The 17,799-nt window shown below is 45.0% G+C and overlaps 1 protein-coding gene across 2 annotated transcripts in view; it reads right to left on the bottom strand.

Moving 5' to 3' along the window:
* caskin2 (CASK interacting protein 2) overlaps nucleotides 1-17,799 on the bottom strand; it is a 177,334-nt gene that overhangs the window by 69,234 nt on the left and 90,301 nt on the right. For both annotated transcript variants that reach the window (XM_080724985.1, XM_080724986.1), the window contains 3 exons: nucleotides 15,282-15,379; nucleotides 11,767-11,912; nucleotides 7,124-7,219 (listed from right to left, as the gene is read on the bottom strand). In XM_080724985.1, coding sequence (XP_080581111.1) covers nucleotides 7,124-7,219; nucleotides 11,767-11,912; nucleotides 15,282-15,379 — 340 coding nt within the window. The remainder of the gene's footprint in view (nucleotides 1-7,123; nucleotides 7,220-11,766; nucleotides 11,913-15,281; nucleotides 15,380-17,799) is intronic.

Genomic DNA, 17,799 nt, shown 5'->3' with positions numbered 1-17,799 from the left:
CAACTCGTATCGGGCTCTCTGTGATCTGTGGAAATTCAACCCAGAGACATTCTCCTGGAAGAAGGTGGAGCCCAAGGGGAAAGGCCTGCGTCCCTTGTATAAGATGTGTTGTTGCATGGTTGGGGATGGACGTATCGTCCTCCTGGAGGATACAAAGAGTACAAAGTACTAAGAGTTCCAGCGGAGGACCTGTACATATTGGACCCAAGTCCTAGTCTGAAGACGTTATGCCAGCTAGAGGTTGTTCAACACGGTCTAGAGCAGTCGGAACTCCGACATGTCTTAAGGCGGGAACTGGCCAGCCATGACTACTGCCAGCAACAGAAAAGTGCTTTCCCCAAGCAATCTCTTCCTTAGGATGCTGATGCCTGATTCCTCCTCAGACTTTGGTGTTGCACTGTGTGGAAAAGTTAAAGCCTTACTGCCTATATTTGTTGATCTGTTTTTGGGTATTGTAATAATTTATTTGACAGTGGTAAGCCATAGTTTACCTGTTCTGACAATCTGAATGTTACAGGATCAGGCATATCCTCCACCAACTAAGCAGCATCACGCAGTGACATAGAAAACCTCACTAGCTACTGAACTCTACCAGAGAGGACAAAGTAAGGTGACAAGACATTACCAGACAGTCCCTAATTACAAACAGTCATGTCGTGTTTGTCCTGAAAACTTTTTTCTTCTTGAATCTATGTATAAACACAGATCCTGTGTGTGTATAACTTTCAACAGCCCCTACATTAAAAATAAATAAAATAAAAATCATGGTACAGTATGTGATCTGAAATGTCAATTCATCAAACTTGCATTGTAGTTGATTGATTGATTGAAGTATTTATTAGAAGTTATGCAAGGGAACAGTTTTGTGACAGTACAGTTCACTGAAACAAGGTCAACTAAAAGGAAACTCGGTTAAGGTAAGGTCCATTGAGATCCTTCTCTTTAACTCATATAAATAATCTATGCGAATCCCTTAGCCACACCATCATGTGTGTTAATGTGCCTATTTTACTTTCTTTCCACTGGGATATAAAAATTAACAAATGAATAAATAATAATAATAATAATAAGGCTGGGACTTTAACTGATTAATTGAGATTAATTAATTACAGAAAATTAACGCGATTAAAAAAATTAACACATTTTAATCGCACTTAGTTTTTGCACCACAGAACCTTCAGTTTCCGGCATACCGATCATAGTGATGCACCAACCAAGAAGAGACAACAAACACAAAGGGAGAAGTAGCCAATCAGAGCGCTTTGCTTGGCCCAGTGGATGCCAAATTTAGATAAAAAAAACTCACTTGTTGATTCAGTCGTACAACAAAATGTGTTTTACTTGAAAAAAATGCCCCCTGCAATATAAATAATAATAATCCCACCCTACTGGGGAATTTGATCATTTACCAGTAAATTGAAGACCTTTTCAAACCTTTCAACATTTGCCTTAGTCTTACCTTGGGCTGGTCAGGAGGAAATGGTTCAGTCACGCACAGTGAGACAAGAGTCCTGGCTGATAGAGCCTGAGGTCTGTGTTTTGTAGAGGAAAGTCAGGTACAAAATGATCCTCTCCATGTGATGTTTCAGGGCAAGCAGCTATATTATAATATCTACCGGTAGTCACGTCCATAGTAGTGAAGAGCTCGAACTCCATGCTTTATTTTTAACAGATGTTGTTTTCAATTTCAATACTGGCGCGTGGATATGACATCACATCAGGAGGGGAGGGGGGGGGGCTGCCTGGAGCTGCCAGCCTCTATCACTACCACTAGGGGGTGTTGTTGTATTCGGTCTGAGTGGATGTAAAGTTACATTACAAAAAAAAAAAAAAATCAAAATGGCCGCCTGGCGGCCAGGGGTTGCACGTGCACCCTAGGACACCCCTTAAAATCGCCTATGCACACACACACACACACACACACACACACACACACACAGTATACCAGGGTTCCCCAATAGGCGGGGGGCTACTGTCTGGCCCACCAACCCCAGTAATAATGGTGGTATAAGAGCAGCAACAACACTAGTATATCGTTGTTGTCGCCTTGTCGGCTGGAAATCTCGTATCTCCAAATTTGTATGTTCTTTCGCAAAGTAAAGCCCTGCTTCTTCATACAAGGCCGTCGCACAAAAGTAGTGAAAACAGCAGGTGCGAGGCGTTGTGTGCTTGTAGATCAGCCGTTTTCACTAGTTTAAATCATTTTTGGAGCTGTGTGGAACACAAGCTCCCCATAGGCAGCAATGTGTGTCCTCACCAGAGTCTCACCAGAGTCTGTCGTCAAGAATGAACAGGATCTGCGCATGCGCGGCTTTACCACACACACACACACACACACACACACACACACACACACACACACACACACACACACACACACACACACACACACACACACACACACACACACACACACACACACACACACACACACACACACACACACACACGGCACGGGATCTAGTACACGTAAAAACAATCAAAAAGAATATAGAACTAGAACACATAATTTATAGATCTAGAACACATAGAATTTATATATAGAACACTTAGAATTCATAGATCTAAAACACATAGAATCAAAAGCATAGATCTGGAACTGCTCAAATTCACAGCTCCACTTCGAACGAGGTTTGATTTTTAAATGATAAATGCAAAAAAACGGTTTTGGACATGCAAGATTTTCACCCGACAACGACGATATCTGAACTGTCGCTGGAGTAGCGGGAACGCCACTGTCGCCCCCTGCAATGTTGTGGTCCTCGGCTTGGTACCCTAGACATGATTCGGCCCTTGGGGAAAACTAATTGGGGAACCCTGCAGTATACACACAGTACACACTCTGAATGGAAGGTGTCTCACCGTATGATGTCCTTGTGTCCGTTGCGTGCGGCGAGGTGCAGCGGGGTGGTGAAGCCAGAGTCTGTGGGCTCCTTCCTCTCGCCCTCCAGGAGCGCTACCACCATGTTACTGCTCAACAGCAGCTGGGCCACCTGAGAGAGAGAGAGAGAGAGAGAGAGAGAGAGAGAGAGAGAGAGAGAGAGAGAGAGAGAGAGAGAGAGAGAGAACAATGTTAGGAACAAGGAACAATGTTAATTTTGACAGCACGCTTTCTAAATGAAATGTTATGTAGCTTTGGACACATTTCCGTCATCTGAAATGTTTTCGTTTTAGTCGACTACATCTACAGTTGATTTTGACAATCAAGGGTTTTGATGGAGTTGTGATGACTGATTTTACTCTGGTTGCATGCTGAAAATAGCCGATCTACAAGCTCATGGCGTGTCGCGCCCGACGCATTGTGAGCTTGTAGATCGCCTATTTTCAGAGCTCAACCCTCGAGCACGACCAATCATCATCCTGTATATTTAGTTTTCGTCAATGAAAAAAAGGTAGTTGGCAACAATTTCGAAATTTACGAAATCAACACTGGATGAGAAGAGACAAGGGATCATGGAAGAGATTGCAAGATTTTTTTTGTTTTAAGCCACAGAGAGTATGAAAACAAGGGAACTGGGGAGAGGAGAAAGAGAGCAAATCACATCATAGAGTGATGACAAGTCCAAGCTGCGGAACAGATAAACATGCACCACAAAATCGTTGTGTCTTTGAAAAAGCCTCTAACAGTTGTGGGACCTTTGGGGGCTCGCAGGTGACCGTGAGGTAATGCCTGAGCAGAGCGACCTTAAGCGCCATAAGCGGTTCCAGACGTTTGGCGTCGTCGGCACAGCGAGGCTCCCACCCCCATGCTGCTCTGCTGGAATGCGTGCAGAACACCAGGAAGGAACGCCTTGCCAAGACACTGGATAACACGGTTCCATCTGACGGCTCGGGAGCAACAGATGCACTGCAAATGTTTAAGATGTCTGCCGTTCCCATAGCCGTCAACAGGACTTTTAATGCTAATGTAATGTGTCGTTGCGTGTCAGTGCTTACGGATGCTAATGCTAGCTTTGTTTAATTATCCCCACTCCCCTATGACCTCAATAGTACCAGGCATGTATTGTACACATCTAGACATCAAAGGGGGCTTGAGCCCTATACCCTTTTATCTGTAAAAAGTGCAGTGCCCTTTCCAGACCACAAATGCCGTTTTCACTATGGTGAAAGAAATGCAAATGCCCTCTTTCCATGCCATACCTGAAGGCAGCATTCAATAGAATTTTGTTTTCCTGAACTTGAATACAGCATCTTATGTTGAAAGAAGTATCCTCTCTGTGTTGAAATCCATGCCGTTACGTGACATCTCCAGTATGATTATGCTTAGTTCAGTGTGGTTTCAAGCAACGGAAATAGCAGACCTCCAAGCTCACAACGTCCGCTATTTCCGATATTTCCACACAAAAGGCCCTTTTAGAAGTTTCAGCCCCTGCCTCTCTAACATTCTCCGCACGTCCCTGACTAGTACTAAGTGTTACGCTAGCACTAGTGAAGCCATGGGTACCTGACGCTACATTTTCACCACTTAGCATTAGCTGGTGGTTAGTTGCTCAATGGTGTTTGAAGCACCCAGAAGACAGTAGAATTGGCCTAAAAATAGAGGCCAATTTTGCGCCGAGCACCGAGCAGGCGCACTCGGGTACACAGTAGCATTAGCATGCACAGTAGCGTTTAACTGCACTCCCAGGTTTGACCACCAGGCGGAGGCTGCTTCAACGTTCTACCGTGGTTCTGGGGCCTTGGTGAACACTGGGGGAGCCGAGGGCAGCAGCTGCCACTGGCCACTCCCTGACAGCAGCATGCAGCAGCTGAACACCTCTACACCCCCTGACACCCTCACACGTGCTCACAATGTACACACATGTGCCGCACACGCACACACACAAACACCCTGTATTATGTTGGTGTGCGCATTGATTCTTGGGATATGAAAAGAGTGCCCATGCAGATAAAAAGGTTGAGAATCACTGCACACACACACACACACACACACACACACACACACACACACACACACACACACACACACACACACACACACGCACGCACACGCACACGCACACTCACACTCACACACACAGGGTCATTGCAGTGGAGCACATGCAGACATTCTAAAGCTCTCCCGGTGGAGCTTAAATCAACCTCCAGGGAGCAGAAGTCGCAGGCTTCTCTTCCACGTCTCATTTAACTCCACTCACACCAGCCACAACACAACCGTCTGCTACCAGCCAGCTGTGTGATGATCACCCACACCAGAGCTTCTCAAAACCAGGACCAGTGGTGGAAAAAGCATCATTACTGCAATGCAGAAATAACTCCAAGTCCATAATTCAGAATGTACTTGAGTAAAAGTATGAAAGTGTTGGCATCAAAATGTATTTAAAGTACCAAAAGTAAAAGTAAAAAATGTTTGAAAATAGCAGATCCACAAGCTCACAACGCGTCGCGATGCGACACGTTGTGAGCTTGTAGGTCGGCTATTTTCAAATAGCCACGGTATAGAATAGGGCTAAAGTGCATTGAAGTATGTTTTATAATATAATCATTTATATCTGCGAAGTAACTAGTAACTAAAGTTTTCAAATAATTGTAGTGGAGTAAAAGCACAATATTTGGATCTGAGGTGTACTGGAGTAGAAGTAAAAGTATTGGAAATTGGAAATACTAAAGTAAAATACAAACCTCCAAATTGTACTTAAGTACAGTACTTTACACCACTGACGAGGACCCCCAGATTAATAGGATTTTTTTGTGCCAGGGACCCCCATACAAAGTTTGTGTCGTAGACATGTTCCAAACTAAATATTCAAACATGTGGCCGATCTGCAAGCTCTCAACATGTCGCGATGCGACGCGCTGAGAGCTTGTGGATCAGCTAAGTGTAATCCTGCCACCTCAGAACAATATCTACTTGCAGGTTGTTGGCCGAGTGCCTTCTAGGAATGTTATCTGGGTAGGTGTCCTTGCTCACACAGTGTGTGTGTGTGCGTGAGTGTGTGTGCGTGTGTGTGCAAGAGAGAGAGAGAGAGAGAGAGAGAGAGAGAGAAAGAGAGAGAGAGAGAGAGAGAGAGAGAGAGAGAGAGAGAGAGAGAGAGAGAGAGAGAGAGAGAGAGAGAGAGAGAGAGAGAGAGAGAGAGAGAGAGAGAGAGAGAGAGAGAGAGAGGGAGGTTCGGTGTCCGTTTCATAGTTATTGTTGGAACAAATTAAGACAGTTAAAAAGACAACATAGAACAATGTAGAGACATGGAAAGACTCAGAGTGTGTGTATGTGTGTGTGTGTGTGTGTGTGTGTGTGTGTGTGTGTGTGTGTGTGTGTGTGTTAGTCCAGCTGTGCTGTCCTCAGGAACACTCTGCGTGGGCCCTGACCAGTGGGGGAGGGTGCACACACACACACACACACACACACACACACACACACACACACACACACACACACACACACACACACACACACACACACACACACACACACACACACACACACACACACACACACACACACACACACACACCACACACACACCACACACACACACACACACACACACACACACACAGACTAACTATAGTGACCAGATGTTTGGCCGGTTTGGTCAGGATTGTCCCGTTATCAAGCTGCGTGTCCTGAGAGTCCTGAAGAATATCTCTAAAGGGCTTAGCACACAGACGCGTTTTTTTTGTGTGGGAAAAAACGGACGAAGAAGAAAACAATGATTCTCTATGACCTCATGCACACCGGCTCAGAATTTGCCAGAATTTTCCTGATCGAACCCAGTTCGATTTGTGTGTCTTGTCCCATGCGGTACGGTGTCTTGTTACATGCACCAAATCCAATGCCTTTTATTCATGCAGCAAACGGAAAGAAACGCAACGGTCCTGTGTGCAAAGCCCTATAGTCTGCTCTTTTTCCCACCTACACCAAACCACTTTGCCGAAAATAGCCGATCTACAAGCTCACAACGCCTCGCAGCGCGAGGCGTTGTGAGCTTGTAGATCTGCAATTTTTGGCTAAAGTTCTCAGAATATGGACACTAGGGTTCAAGTGGTTCTTATAAAAAAGGAGTAAAACAAGTTTCTATCACACAAAGATCTGGAGGACCCCCTGTAGTAACTCTGAGGACCCCCTAGGGGTCCCGGACCCCCCGCTGAAGACCTCTGCTCTAAAGGACAGGACAAAGCTCACCTTCACCCGGCCAAATTCGCAGGCCAGGTCCAGCGGCGTCTTCTTGGCCTTGTTCACCAGGCACGGATTGGACTGGTGCTGCAGCAGCATCTCCGACTGCGGAACACACGCACACGCACACAGACACACAGACACACAGACACACACACACACACACACACACACACACACACACACACACACACACACACACACACACACACACACACACACACACACACACACACACACACACACACACACACACACACATTAACACGTGATACATTCACATGGGAAATGCCCACGTGAATATCGTTGCTGTCAGGCAGAAACCTCCTTTATTGTCTCCACCAGCCGAAGGCTGAGGGGAGACTATGTTTTCCCCTCCGTCCGTCCGTCCGTGCGTCCGTCCGTGTGTCCGTCCGTCCGTCCGTGTGTCCTCGCAGTTTGTGTGCAGCTAATCTCAGTCGCCGTTGGCCCGATCGCTGCCAAACTGAGCACACACACTCCCTGGATGCCAATCTAGAACCTCTGCCCCACATTTTTCAAATCAGCCTCATGGTGGCGCTATAACAGGCCGATTTGTGTGGCCTGGTTGTTACCAGCTAATCTCCGGCGCCGTTGGCCCGATCGCTGCCAAACTGAGCACACACACTCCCTGGATGCTAATTCAGAACCTCTGCCCCACATTTTTTAAATCAGCCTCATGGTGGCGCTATAACAGGCCGATTTGTGTGGCATGGTGGAGACCTGTGCTCGGAAGAGCACTGCTTCTAGTGTTTTAATTTGTTTTGTCGTAAATGAACACAACGGCTGCCGCCATTAGGGTAAATTAGGGTCTTGTTCAAAGACAATTCGACACTAACTCTGGGGGAGCCCGGGATTGAACTCACAACCAAGCTTGCGGTTGTGAGTTCTCTACCACAAAGTAGTAACTCATAACTCTTAGAACCCCCCAAGGGGTCCCGGACCCCCATGCTCCTCATTCACACCATTCCAACGCAAGACGGTTGGATATTCTCAGCTTGGCGATACATTGGTGTATTGTAATTTGTAAAGTCAAATGTACCGTAGTAGCTAAAGCAGCGGCTGCTAACAACCTCAATGCCTGCTAAACCAATCCTGATACCATCCCAATGCGAATGAACATCCTAAAGTCTTTGTGTTGGGCGCATGTGCCTGGGTGACAGCAGACTGTTGGGTGAGTGCTGGCGCTTTGGCATGGGGTCAACTTTGACCCTAAAAATGCACAGACCTGGTTGGTTGCTTAAGTTGGACAGAATGTGGACATATTTTCCCAAACATGGAGACGACTGATGTCTGACGTCATTAAGACCACATGAGACTGACACAATATGTCCATATACGGGCATTCCCAGTTATGGACTTAATATTGATCAGAGATCTCCATATATGGGCATTGGGCATACAAGGGACAAGGTGTATTGATGCCATCAGGGATCTGCTGTCATCAAGACATCAGATCATGCCTCATAAACGGATGCCTACTAAAGGGAAAACAAAGCATGTTCGCTATACAGTATTCAACCCTTTCTCTGACACAGACCGCTTCAACCACATGAACCATTGAAGCATCGCGACACGCAGATCGGCTGTTTTTTTGCCATTTGTCGTACAAATGAGGTATAGCCTACTGCAGTATATAGGACTTAAAATGCTTAATCCATTGCATGAGGGTTTAGTAAAATCATCCAGTTTGTTTGGACTTGTGCTGTAGATTAGAATGAGTGGCTATGATTTCACCATGTTCACATCGGTGGCAGACAGGCTAACACAGGGCTCTACTTCATTCATGCACAGTCCCGGTGTCTGTCACGCACGCACGCACACTCACACACACGCACACACGCACACACGCGCACACACACACACACACAAACACACAGGCTCAGGCTAGCCTAGGAGACCCTGAGGGGGTGGAAGGAAGCGCCACCGTGTGTGGTTCTCCACGATTGGAGGGATTGGGCGGAGGGGGGTGTGTACAGTATTACAAAGACAGAAAAGCTTGTATAATACAGTGATAGGAATTGCACAGGGATCAGAGGGGAGAGAGAGGGGGGCCTTACGCCTGCAGCGTACTCGAAAACAACAACGTTTTTTTCTAGAGACCTCGACGAGGTCAATGGGAACAAAGCATTACGAGTATGTAACTCTGACAGTGTACACATGAAACCAAGTGGACCGTTACGGCTCCATTTGGTTTCATTTGTACAGTATGTCATTTGTATGTCACAGAGAAATATCCGTTTCCATTAGAAGTGAATAACTATATTTGACATTTAACCACTTGAACCCTCGTATCCCTATTCTGGGAGGAAGGCAGTCACGTTGTGTGACGCATTGTGAGCTTGTAGATCAGCTACTTTTGGTGAAGAGAGTTGGCCGTAGATAGGAAAATAACTCATCAAGTACAGTGCAGATCAGATCTGTTTTACTAAGCAGAGTGAAGTGATAATGATGGAGTGATATTGATGAATTCCAAATGTTATCAAAGTATTCCGAGTATCACCCTAGGGTGCCACAGCACCCACTTTGGGAAACCCTGGTGTGAAGTGTGGTACTCACCACCTCAGTGTCCATACTGTGGTATAATGAAGCAATAAGCCACAAGAGGCATGTGGTTACCTGGTATTTTATAACAGCTGAGAGGCGTGGTGAGACACGAGGCGAAACCCTCCAACCCTCTCAGCCGTTATAAAACACAGGTAACCACATGCCTCGCATGGCTTATTGCTTTTCTAAAACGGTTACAATATGGCAACATGAAAAATCATAGGCTTGTACCAATTAAAACTGTTCTATTTCACTAATAATTCACTACAAGGTCTGCAAGAAAGTACTTCCCAGCTACAAGAAAAGAAAGTAGTTCCCAGCTTTTTTGCCAACAACACATGTGCAGATAATTGGTGCACTGTGGAACACTGTAGAAAGAAATAACACACCTGTCTGTGATATAAACTGATTCAAAGTGTGGATTATAGTCTCATATACCACAGCAATAGAGACCAGGATAACTGCATGTTTTTGTGAGGGTATCTACTCTAGGAGACACGGGGAGAACAAGCAAACATCCCCCGGCAGGAATCGAACCCAGGACCTTCTAGCTGTGAGGGGACAGCGCTACCGACTGTGCCACCGTGCCCCTGTACCACAGCAATTAAAGGGAAACCAGCCAATCAGAATCAAGGAATTTAACTAGCCGTTTTAGAAAGTGTGCTACTCACCACATCATAGTATCTATACTGTGGTGTAAAGTGTGCTACTCACCACCTCGTAGTGTCTATACTGTGGTGTAAAGTGTGGTACTCACCACCTCATAGTGTCTATACTGTGGTGTAAAGTGTGGTACTCACCACCTCATAGTGTCTATACTGTGGTGTAAAGTGTGGTACTCACCACCTCATAGTGTCTATACTGTGGTGTAAAGTGTGCTACTCACCACCTCATAGTGTCTATACTGTGGTGTAAAGTGTGCTACTCACCACCTCATAGTGTCTATACTGTGGTGTAAAGTATGGTACTCACCACCTCATAGTGTCTATACTGTGGTGTAAAGTGTGCTACTCACCACCTCGTAGTGTCTATACTGTGGTGTAAAGTGTGCTACTCACCACCTCGTAGTGTCTATACTGTGGTGTAAAGTGTGCTACTCACCACCTCGTAGTGTCTATACTGTGGTGTAAAGTGTGCTACTCACACCTCATAGTGTCTATACTGTGGTGTAAAGTGTGCTACTCACCACCTCGTAGTGTCTATACTGTGGTGTAAAGTGTGATACTCACCACCTCGTAGTGTCTATACTGTGGTGTAAAGTGTGCTACTCACCACCTCATAGTATCTATACTGTGGTGTAAAGTGTGCTACTCACCACCTCGTAGTGTCTATACTGTGGTGTAAAGTGTGCTACTCACCACCTCGTAGTGTCTATACTGTGGTGTAAAGTGTGGTACTCACCACCTTGTAGTGTCTATACTGTGGTGTAAAGTGTGCTACTCACCACCTCGTAGTGTCTATACTGTGGTGTAAAGTGTGCTACTCACCACCTCGTAGTGTCTATACTGTGGTGTAAAGTGTGCTACTCACCACCTCGTAGTGTCTATACTGTGGTGTAAAGTGTGCTACTCACCACCTCAGTGTCTATACTGTGGTGTAAAGTGTGCTACTCACCACCTCATAGTGTCTATACTGTGGTGTAAAGTGTGCTACTCACCACCTCATAGTGTCTATACTGTGGTGTAAAGTGTGCTACTCACCACCTCATAGTATCTATACTGTGGTGTAAAGTGTGCTACTCACCACCTCGTACTGTCCGTACTGTGGTGTAAAGTGTGCTACTCACCACCTCATAGTATCTATACTGTGGTGTAAAGTGTGCTACTCACCACCTCGTAGTGTCTATACTGTGGTGTAAAGTGTGCTACTCACCACCTCGTAGTGTCTATACTGTGGTGTAAAGTGTGGTACTCACCACCTCATAGTGTCTATACTGTGGTGTAAAGTGTGCTACTCACCACCTCATAGTATCTATACTGTGGTGTAAAGTGTGCTACTCACCACCTCATAGTATCTATACTGTGGTGTAAAGTGTGCTACTCACCACCTCATAGTGTCTATACTGTGGTGTAAAGTGTGCTACTCACCACCTCGTAGTGTCCGTACTGTGCGGCCAGGTGCAGGGGGATGTGTCCGTCCTGGGACACCCCGTTGACGGAGGCGCCCGAGCGCAGCAGCGTCAGCACAGAGTCCGCCTTGCCCTGCCACGCCGCGTAGTGCAGCGGACGCATGCCTGCAAGGGGACGGTACAGAGCAGACGGGACTGTGATTAACCATTCAGAACGGGTACACATTATTGTGTATCATTATTTTATGCTTTAACTATTGAAAAATAGCAGATAAACAAGCTCACAGCGCGGCACCAAGTGCCACGCTGCGAGCTTGTAGATCTGCTATTTTTGAAAAATTGTGAACATTTGAATTTTGACCCTATGAGTGTCTTTTGAATCCTTCTAAGGTTATTTGAAAAACATATGTTTCTATGTCATCAATCAGGCCAGCCATCGTCAAAGAAAAGGTCCTTTTCACTTAACTGGAGCTCAGTTAGTCTGTTCTTGAGAGACTACTATGTCAGTGGTGCTCAAACCTTTTCATGTGAAGGACCCCTAAAATGATATGTATTTGGCCACAGACCCCCGTCTCAAAATATTTAGTTCCAGGGACCACCCAGAAGCAAAATTTGAGTTACAAACGTTTGCATTAAAAATACATATATTCAAAGATTTGCACACATTTTCACAACTTTCTCAAAAATAGCAGATCTACAAGCTCGCAGCGCGGCTGTGAGCTAGTATATCTTGCTATTTTTCAATAGTTAAAAATTATCAGGGATGCACCGATATGTTGGCCACATATCGGTATCGGATATATTGACCAGTATCGGTGAATACAGACGTTCACCGATGGCAGTAACCGATATTTATCGGTTGTTGATGAGCGTTAGATTTGTGCTGGCTATGTTGGCGTGTTGGTCATCTGCAGCCTACCAAGCTGTAGATTATGAACAGTTATAACCCTGGCGGAAATAATAACACCAAGAACGAAATAAACTAATATTGGTACAAGTATCGGCTAAATTGTTATTTTACACATTGGTATCGGTCAATAACTTCCATATCAATGCATCCCTAATTCTTTAACACATTGAGGGCTCTATTATGATCCAGGTCTTATGCCTTATGCCTTAACTTCTTTGCCATTTTTTACTATATAGACACATTTTAATATTTCAAATAGCTGATCTGCAAGCTCACAACGTACAGATGTAGATCAGCATTTGAAGTATTTAAAAATGTTTTTCAAAATAGTAAAAAAAAGGCAAAGAAGTTAAGGCATAAGGCATAAGACCTGGATCATAATAGAGCCCTGAGTGTTAAATGGGATTTCAAACCTGGCCACGGGATATCGCTTTTATTAAAGGAATATATTTCACTTCGCATAGCATTTCCTCTGCCATATCACTGCGGATAACAGAGCCTGATCTGTTAAATGCTTCAACTGTTAACAGTAAAAGCCGGGTTTTAGGAGACTTTTCTCCTCCAGTGCATGTCTATGCAAGACTGCAGACACACTGTATATGTTTCTCTGTCGGCTGGGAACCTCATTATGTCCAAAACTGTTACTTTTCAGGGTTCAAATTCAAAAGTAGCAAAAGTATCAGATCTGCTAGCTCAAAATGTGGCGAGAAGCTGATCTGCTTATACTGCCGCACTAAGAGTAGAGGCATTACATTTTGTATAACACGGTTCTATTGTGAAAATAGCAGATCTACATGCTCACAATGTAGATCAGATATTTTCCCTGGAACAACATATTTTGAGATGGGGGTCCGAGGCCAAATACATGTAATTTTGGGGGTCCTTGTCATGAAATACTTTGAGAACCACTGATTTAGAAGAAGGGTTTAGAAGACATTTAGAATCGGGTTTTTTCCTGATTTTTCCAAGATAGCAGATCTACAAGCTCGCAGCGCGGCATCAAGTGCCGCGCTGTGAGCTTGTATATCTGCTATTTTTCAATAGCTAAAGCATAACATTATGTTTAAAGCGGTTCAAGTCTAACGCAACACATTCCAGGTCTCAATGGGTTAAGGAGAAGGAGGAAAAGAAAGCATACAAAGTTAGCTAGATAAAGACACAAGGTTTCTGCCCGACGACAGCAGCGATCTATACCATCTGGATGTGTGCAGACAGCCTGGGACAGATATGCATCTTCCCTGTAAACCACACAGTTCACTAGCATACAGCTTGTTCATCTGCTGTGATGCACTGTGCCAGCTGAGTCGAATGGGAACATGCAGAGCCTTGTGAAGTTTTGTAATGGCACATCTGTACATATTATTTTCCTTGACATAAAACAGTTGGAGAAGCAGTGCACTCCAGTACGTTAGAGTAGCAAAAGTAGTAGTAGTACAATATCTACACAGTACCTACACTAGCCCATTTAGGCCTGAACACATTATGACGCAATATTTTATGCTTTAAATATAAAAAAATTGCAGATATACAAGCTCACAGCGCGGCACCGAGTGCCACGCTGCGAGCTTGTAGATCTGCTATTTTTGAAAAATCTTGAAAATTAGAATTTGACCCGAAGTGTCTTTTGAATCCTTTTGAAGATTTTTGGAAAAAAAACCTATGTTTCTATGTCAGCAATCTGGCCAGCCATCGTCAAAGAAAAGGTCCTTTTCAATTGACTGGAGCTCAGTTAGTCTGTTCTTGAGAGACTACTATGTCAGTGGTTCTCAAACCTTTTCATGTGAAGGACCCCCAAAATGATATTTATTTGGCCACAGACTCCCATTTCAAAATATCTAGTTCCAGGGACCACCCAGAAGCAAAATTTGAGTTACAAACGTTCGCTTTGAAAATACATCTATTCAAAGATTTGCACACATTTTCACGACTTTTTCAAAATTAGCAGATCTACAAGCTCACAGCGCGGCACTCGGTGCCGCGCTGTGAGCTTGTATATCTGCTATTTTTCACTGGTTAAAGCATTCAATAATATTAGGCCTAAATGGGCTAGTAAGACTCCTCAGGGCGACAATGTCTTGGCCATCTGGCCAGTGATTTATATCGGACCAGTTACCCATATATGGAGACTCCTGGTACCCATATGGAGGTCCATGTACTGTATATGGATATACTGGGAGACCCCAAACATGCTTACTCAGTTATTCGTTATGTGAAAATCTCATGACGTCTATCACATCTGACATCACACATACAATCCCTTTTATGCCCATACCAGGCACACAGATATGGGATGTCTTCCTCCATACATGGGCATTCCCATACGCAGTCCTGTTACATTGATGACATCAGGGATCTCCATATACGAGCATAAAAGGGGTTCTGTTAGGGGTCTCCCATGACACCACAACATACAACCCCTTTTATGCCCATACATGGAGATCCTTGTCTGAACCAGCCACACCACTGTGATGACACCTGTTTAGATGGTCTCGGTGAGTTAAGGTTGAGTGTCTTGCAACCCACTGTGTGTGTGTGTGTGTGTATGTGTGTGTGTGTGTGTGTGTGTGTGTGTGTGTGTGTGTGTGTGTGTGTGTGTGTGTGTGTGTGTGTGTGTGTGTGCGTACCATTGCTGTCCTTGACATCCACGGTGGCCTGGGCCTCCAGCAGTGCGTTGAGCAGTTCGGTGGTCCCTGTGAGAGCTGCATGGTGGAGGGCAGAGAACCTGGACACACACACACACACACACACACACACACACACACACACACACACACACACACACACACACACACACACACACACACACACACACACACACACACACACACACACACACACACACAGTTACATCTTAAGCCTCTATCAGAGTCCAGGGTGAAGAGCTATATTCACCGCAAATTTTAGGTGATAAGCTATCCACCTAAAGTGAGAAAACAAGTGGAGGCCATCATAGTCAGTCACAGTGAAGTCCTATCACTGTGACTGACTGGTCTAGATCGACCAATCAGTGAACGGGGTGATGGGCTGATCTGTCAGAAAGTAAAAACAGAGAGATGTGTCGGGGTTCGCGGTGGATTTAACTCATTCTGTGCCTATCCCGAACATGTTCGGCTTTATTTCAATCCAATACAATTTTTTTTTTATTAATTGACTTACCCTGAGCTGCTTGTAGAGTCGTGGGTGGTCCTGGCTCGTCCTACGCTAGCCAGCTAGCCATTTTACATGGTCCGACGATATATTCCATTAAAAATGGTTTAAAATACATTTTTGAGCCCCACAATGTTCACCAAATGTTCAGCGCCGCTTCCGGAACGTAGTCCAGTGTGCCTATCCCGAACATGTTCGGCTTTTTTAATGAAATGAATTATTTTATCGGAGGCCTCAACGAAGCCCCGGTCTAGACGTCCATCCATGCCCGGGACTTAGACTCGGCCATCCACGGGCCGTATTCGCGCTAACGGCCGCATCGCGCCGCCCACTCCAATAATAAATCACATCTTTAGACTCCGGATTTTCTCCGGATTGTGTTCCCAGACCCAAAGAGAAAGTTTTTTGCGGCTGAAATAGCTTTAGATCGGGCTTCTAAATGGGTTAGCATTTTGGCTACGTGTCAGCTAGCTTCCTCCTCTCGTCACCCATAGCATTGACTGGAGTGAAAACACAAGCCAGTTGGGAGAGGGTCGACGAAAGCTATAAAGAAGGTCTATGGAGACATTTCTGGCACTCTAGCGCCCCTTGTGGCCGGATGGCACTGTATGAGTTAAAAAGACTACACCGCGGTGGATAGCTTATCACCGTGGTGCCTACTATGACAGGGGCTTTACAGTACACACAAGTACACTATCCTGAAAACCAGCCTGAGTGAACTTCATTTGTGCCTTATGTTACAGCAGTGGTTTTCAACCTTTTCAGGCCGCGACTCCCCAAAATAATCATATTTTAACTGGGGACCCCCCCACCCTGATGAGCACTAAGAGTTGAGGCATTACGTTTTGAGTAACACGGTGCTATTGTGAAAATAGCAGATCTACATACGTTGCGAGGCACTGTGAGCTATTTTCACAATTTTTGCCTTTAATATTTGACAATTTGGCCACATGTCACTTTAGAAATGTGCAGATACCCTCTACACACTTAAACATTATGTTGGTTTGTTTACTGTCAAGTGACAAAACAACGTTTCAAATTAAGATAATCATCTGGGGACCCCCCAATATAATTTGGGGACCCCCTGGGGGTCCAGACCAACAGGTTGAGAACCACTGTAATGGGAAACCAGTGCAGGTGAGAACAACGGAGTGGGGAGCGGTCGCGTTCAGAGCACACAGGCGGAGTTGGAGCGAGGGGAAATGGCGCTCCTCGCTCCAGGGGGCTTTGATTGATTGATTGATTGATTGATTGAAGACTTTATTAGAAGTTTGCATAGGAAAAGGTACAGTTTCATGACGGTACAGTTCACTGGTACAAGGTCTACTAAAAGGAGATCCATGAAAAGACTAAGCTTATTTCCACAGGAAACCATTAAAGTATCTCATATAACATTGAATGACAGACGAATAGAACACAGTACTATGCAGTAGATATGTAAAGAAAAGAAAATGTCCCGCTCGCTATTCGCTCATGTTGAACAACAGAATAACAGTCTTGGGTCTGAGAGGCTAAATGGCATCAAATGGTGGACCGCGGCCCTAATGCCGAATAAATAATGGACCTTGATAGAAAAAGTTGGGAAAAAAAATGTGTAACTCAAATTTTGTTTCTGGGGGGTCCCTGGAATTTTGAGATGGGGGCCCGGTCCGTGGCCAAATACATATCATTTTGGGGGTCCGTCACATGAAAAAAGTTTGAGCACCACTGACATAGAAACATAGGCTTTTCAATAAAACCTTAGAAGGATTTGAAATATTCAAAGACTTGCACACATTTTAACAATTTGTCATTAAAGCACAAAATGTGAGTGAATCCTTGTACCCAGGGCCCAGAATTTGGTGCGACGCCCCTGACTGCGTTCGAAAACACCACAGGTTCCATCTGTCTCCCAGCTGGGTGGCCTTCATTTCATTAAGACCCTCCCCTGTAAATTCACTCAAATAAAAGTAAAACAAGGACCTCGGTTTGGAGACAGCGAGTCAGCGAGGGCCG

The sequence above is a fragment of the Nannobrachium achirus genome (assembly GCF_963921795.1).
Source record: "Nannobrachium achirus genome assembly, chromosome: 4".
Classification (NCBI taxonomy): domain Eukaryota; kingdom Metazoa; phylum Chordata; class Actinopteri; order Myctophiformes; family Myctophidae; genus Nannobrachium; species Nannobrachium achirus.
Note: the sequence above shows the minus strand (reverse complement) of the source record. Positions and strands in the feature narration are given on the sequence as shown.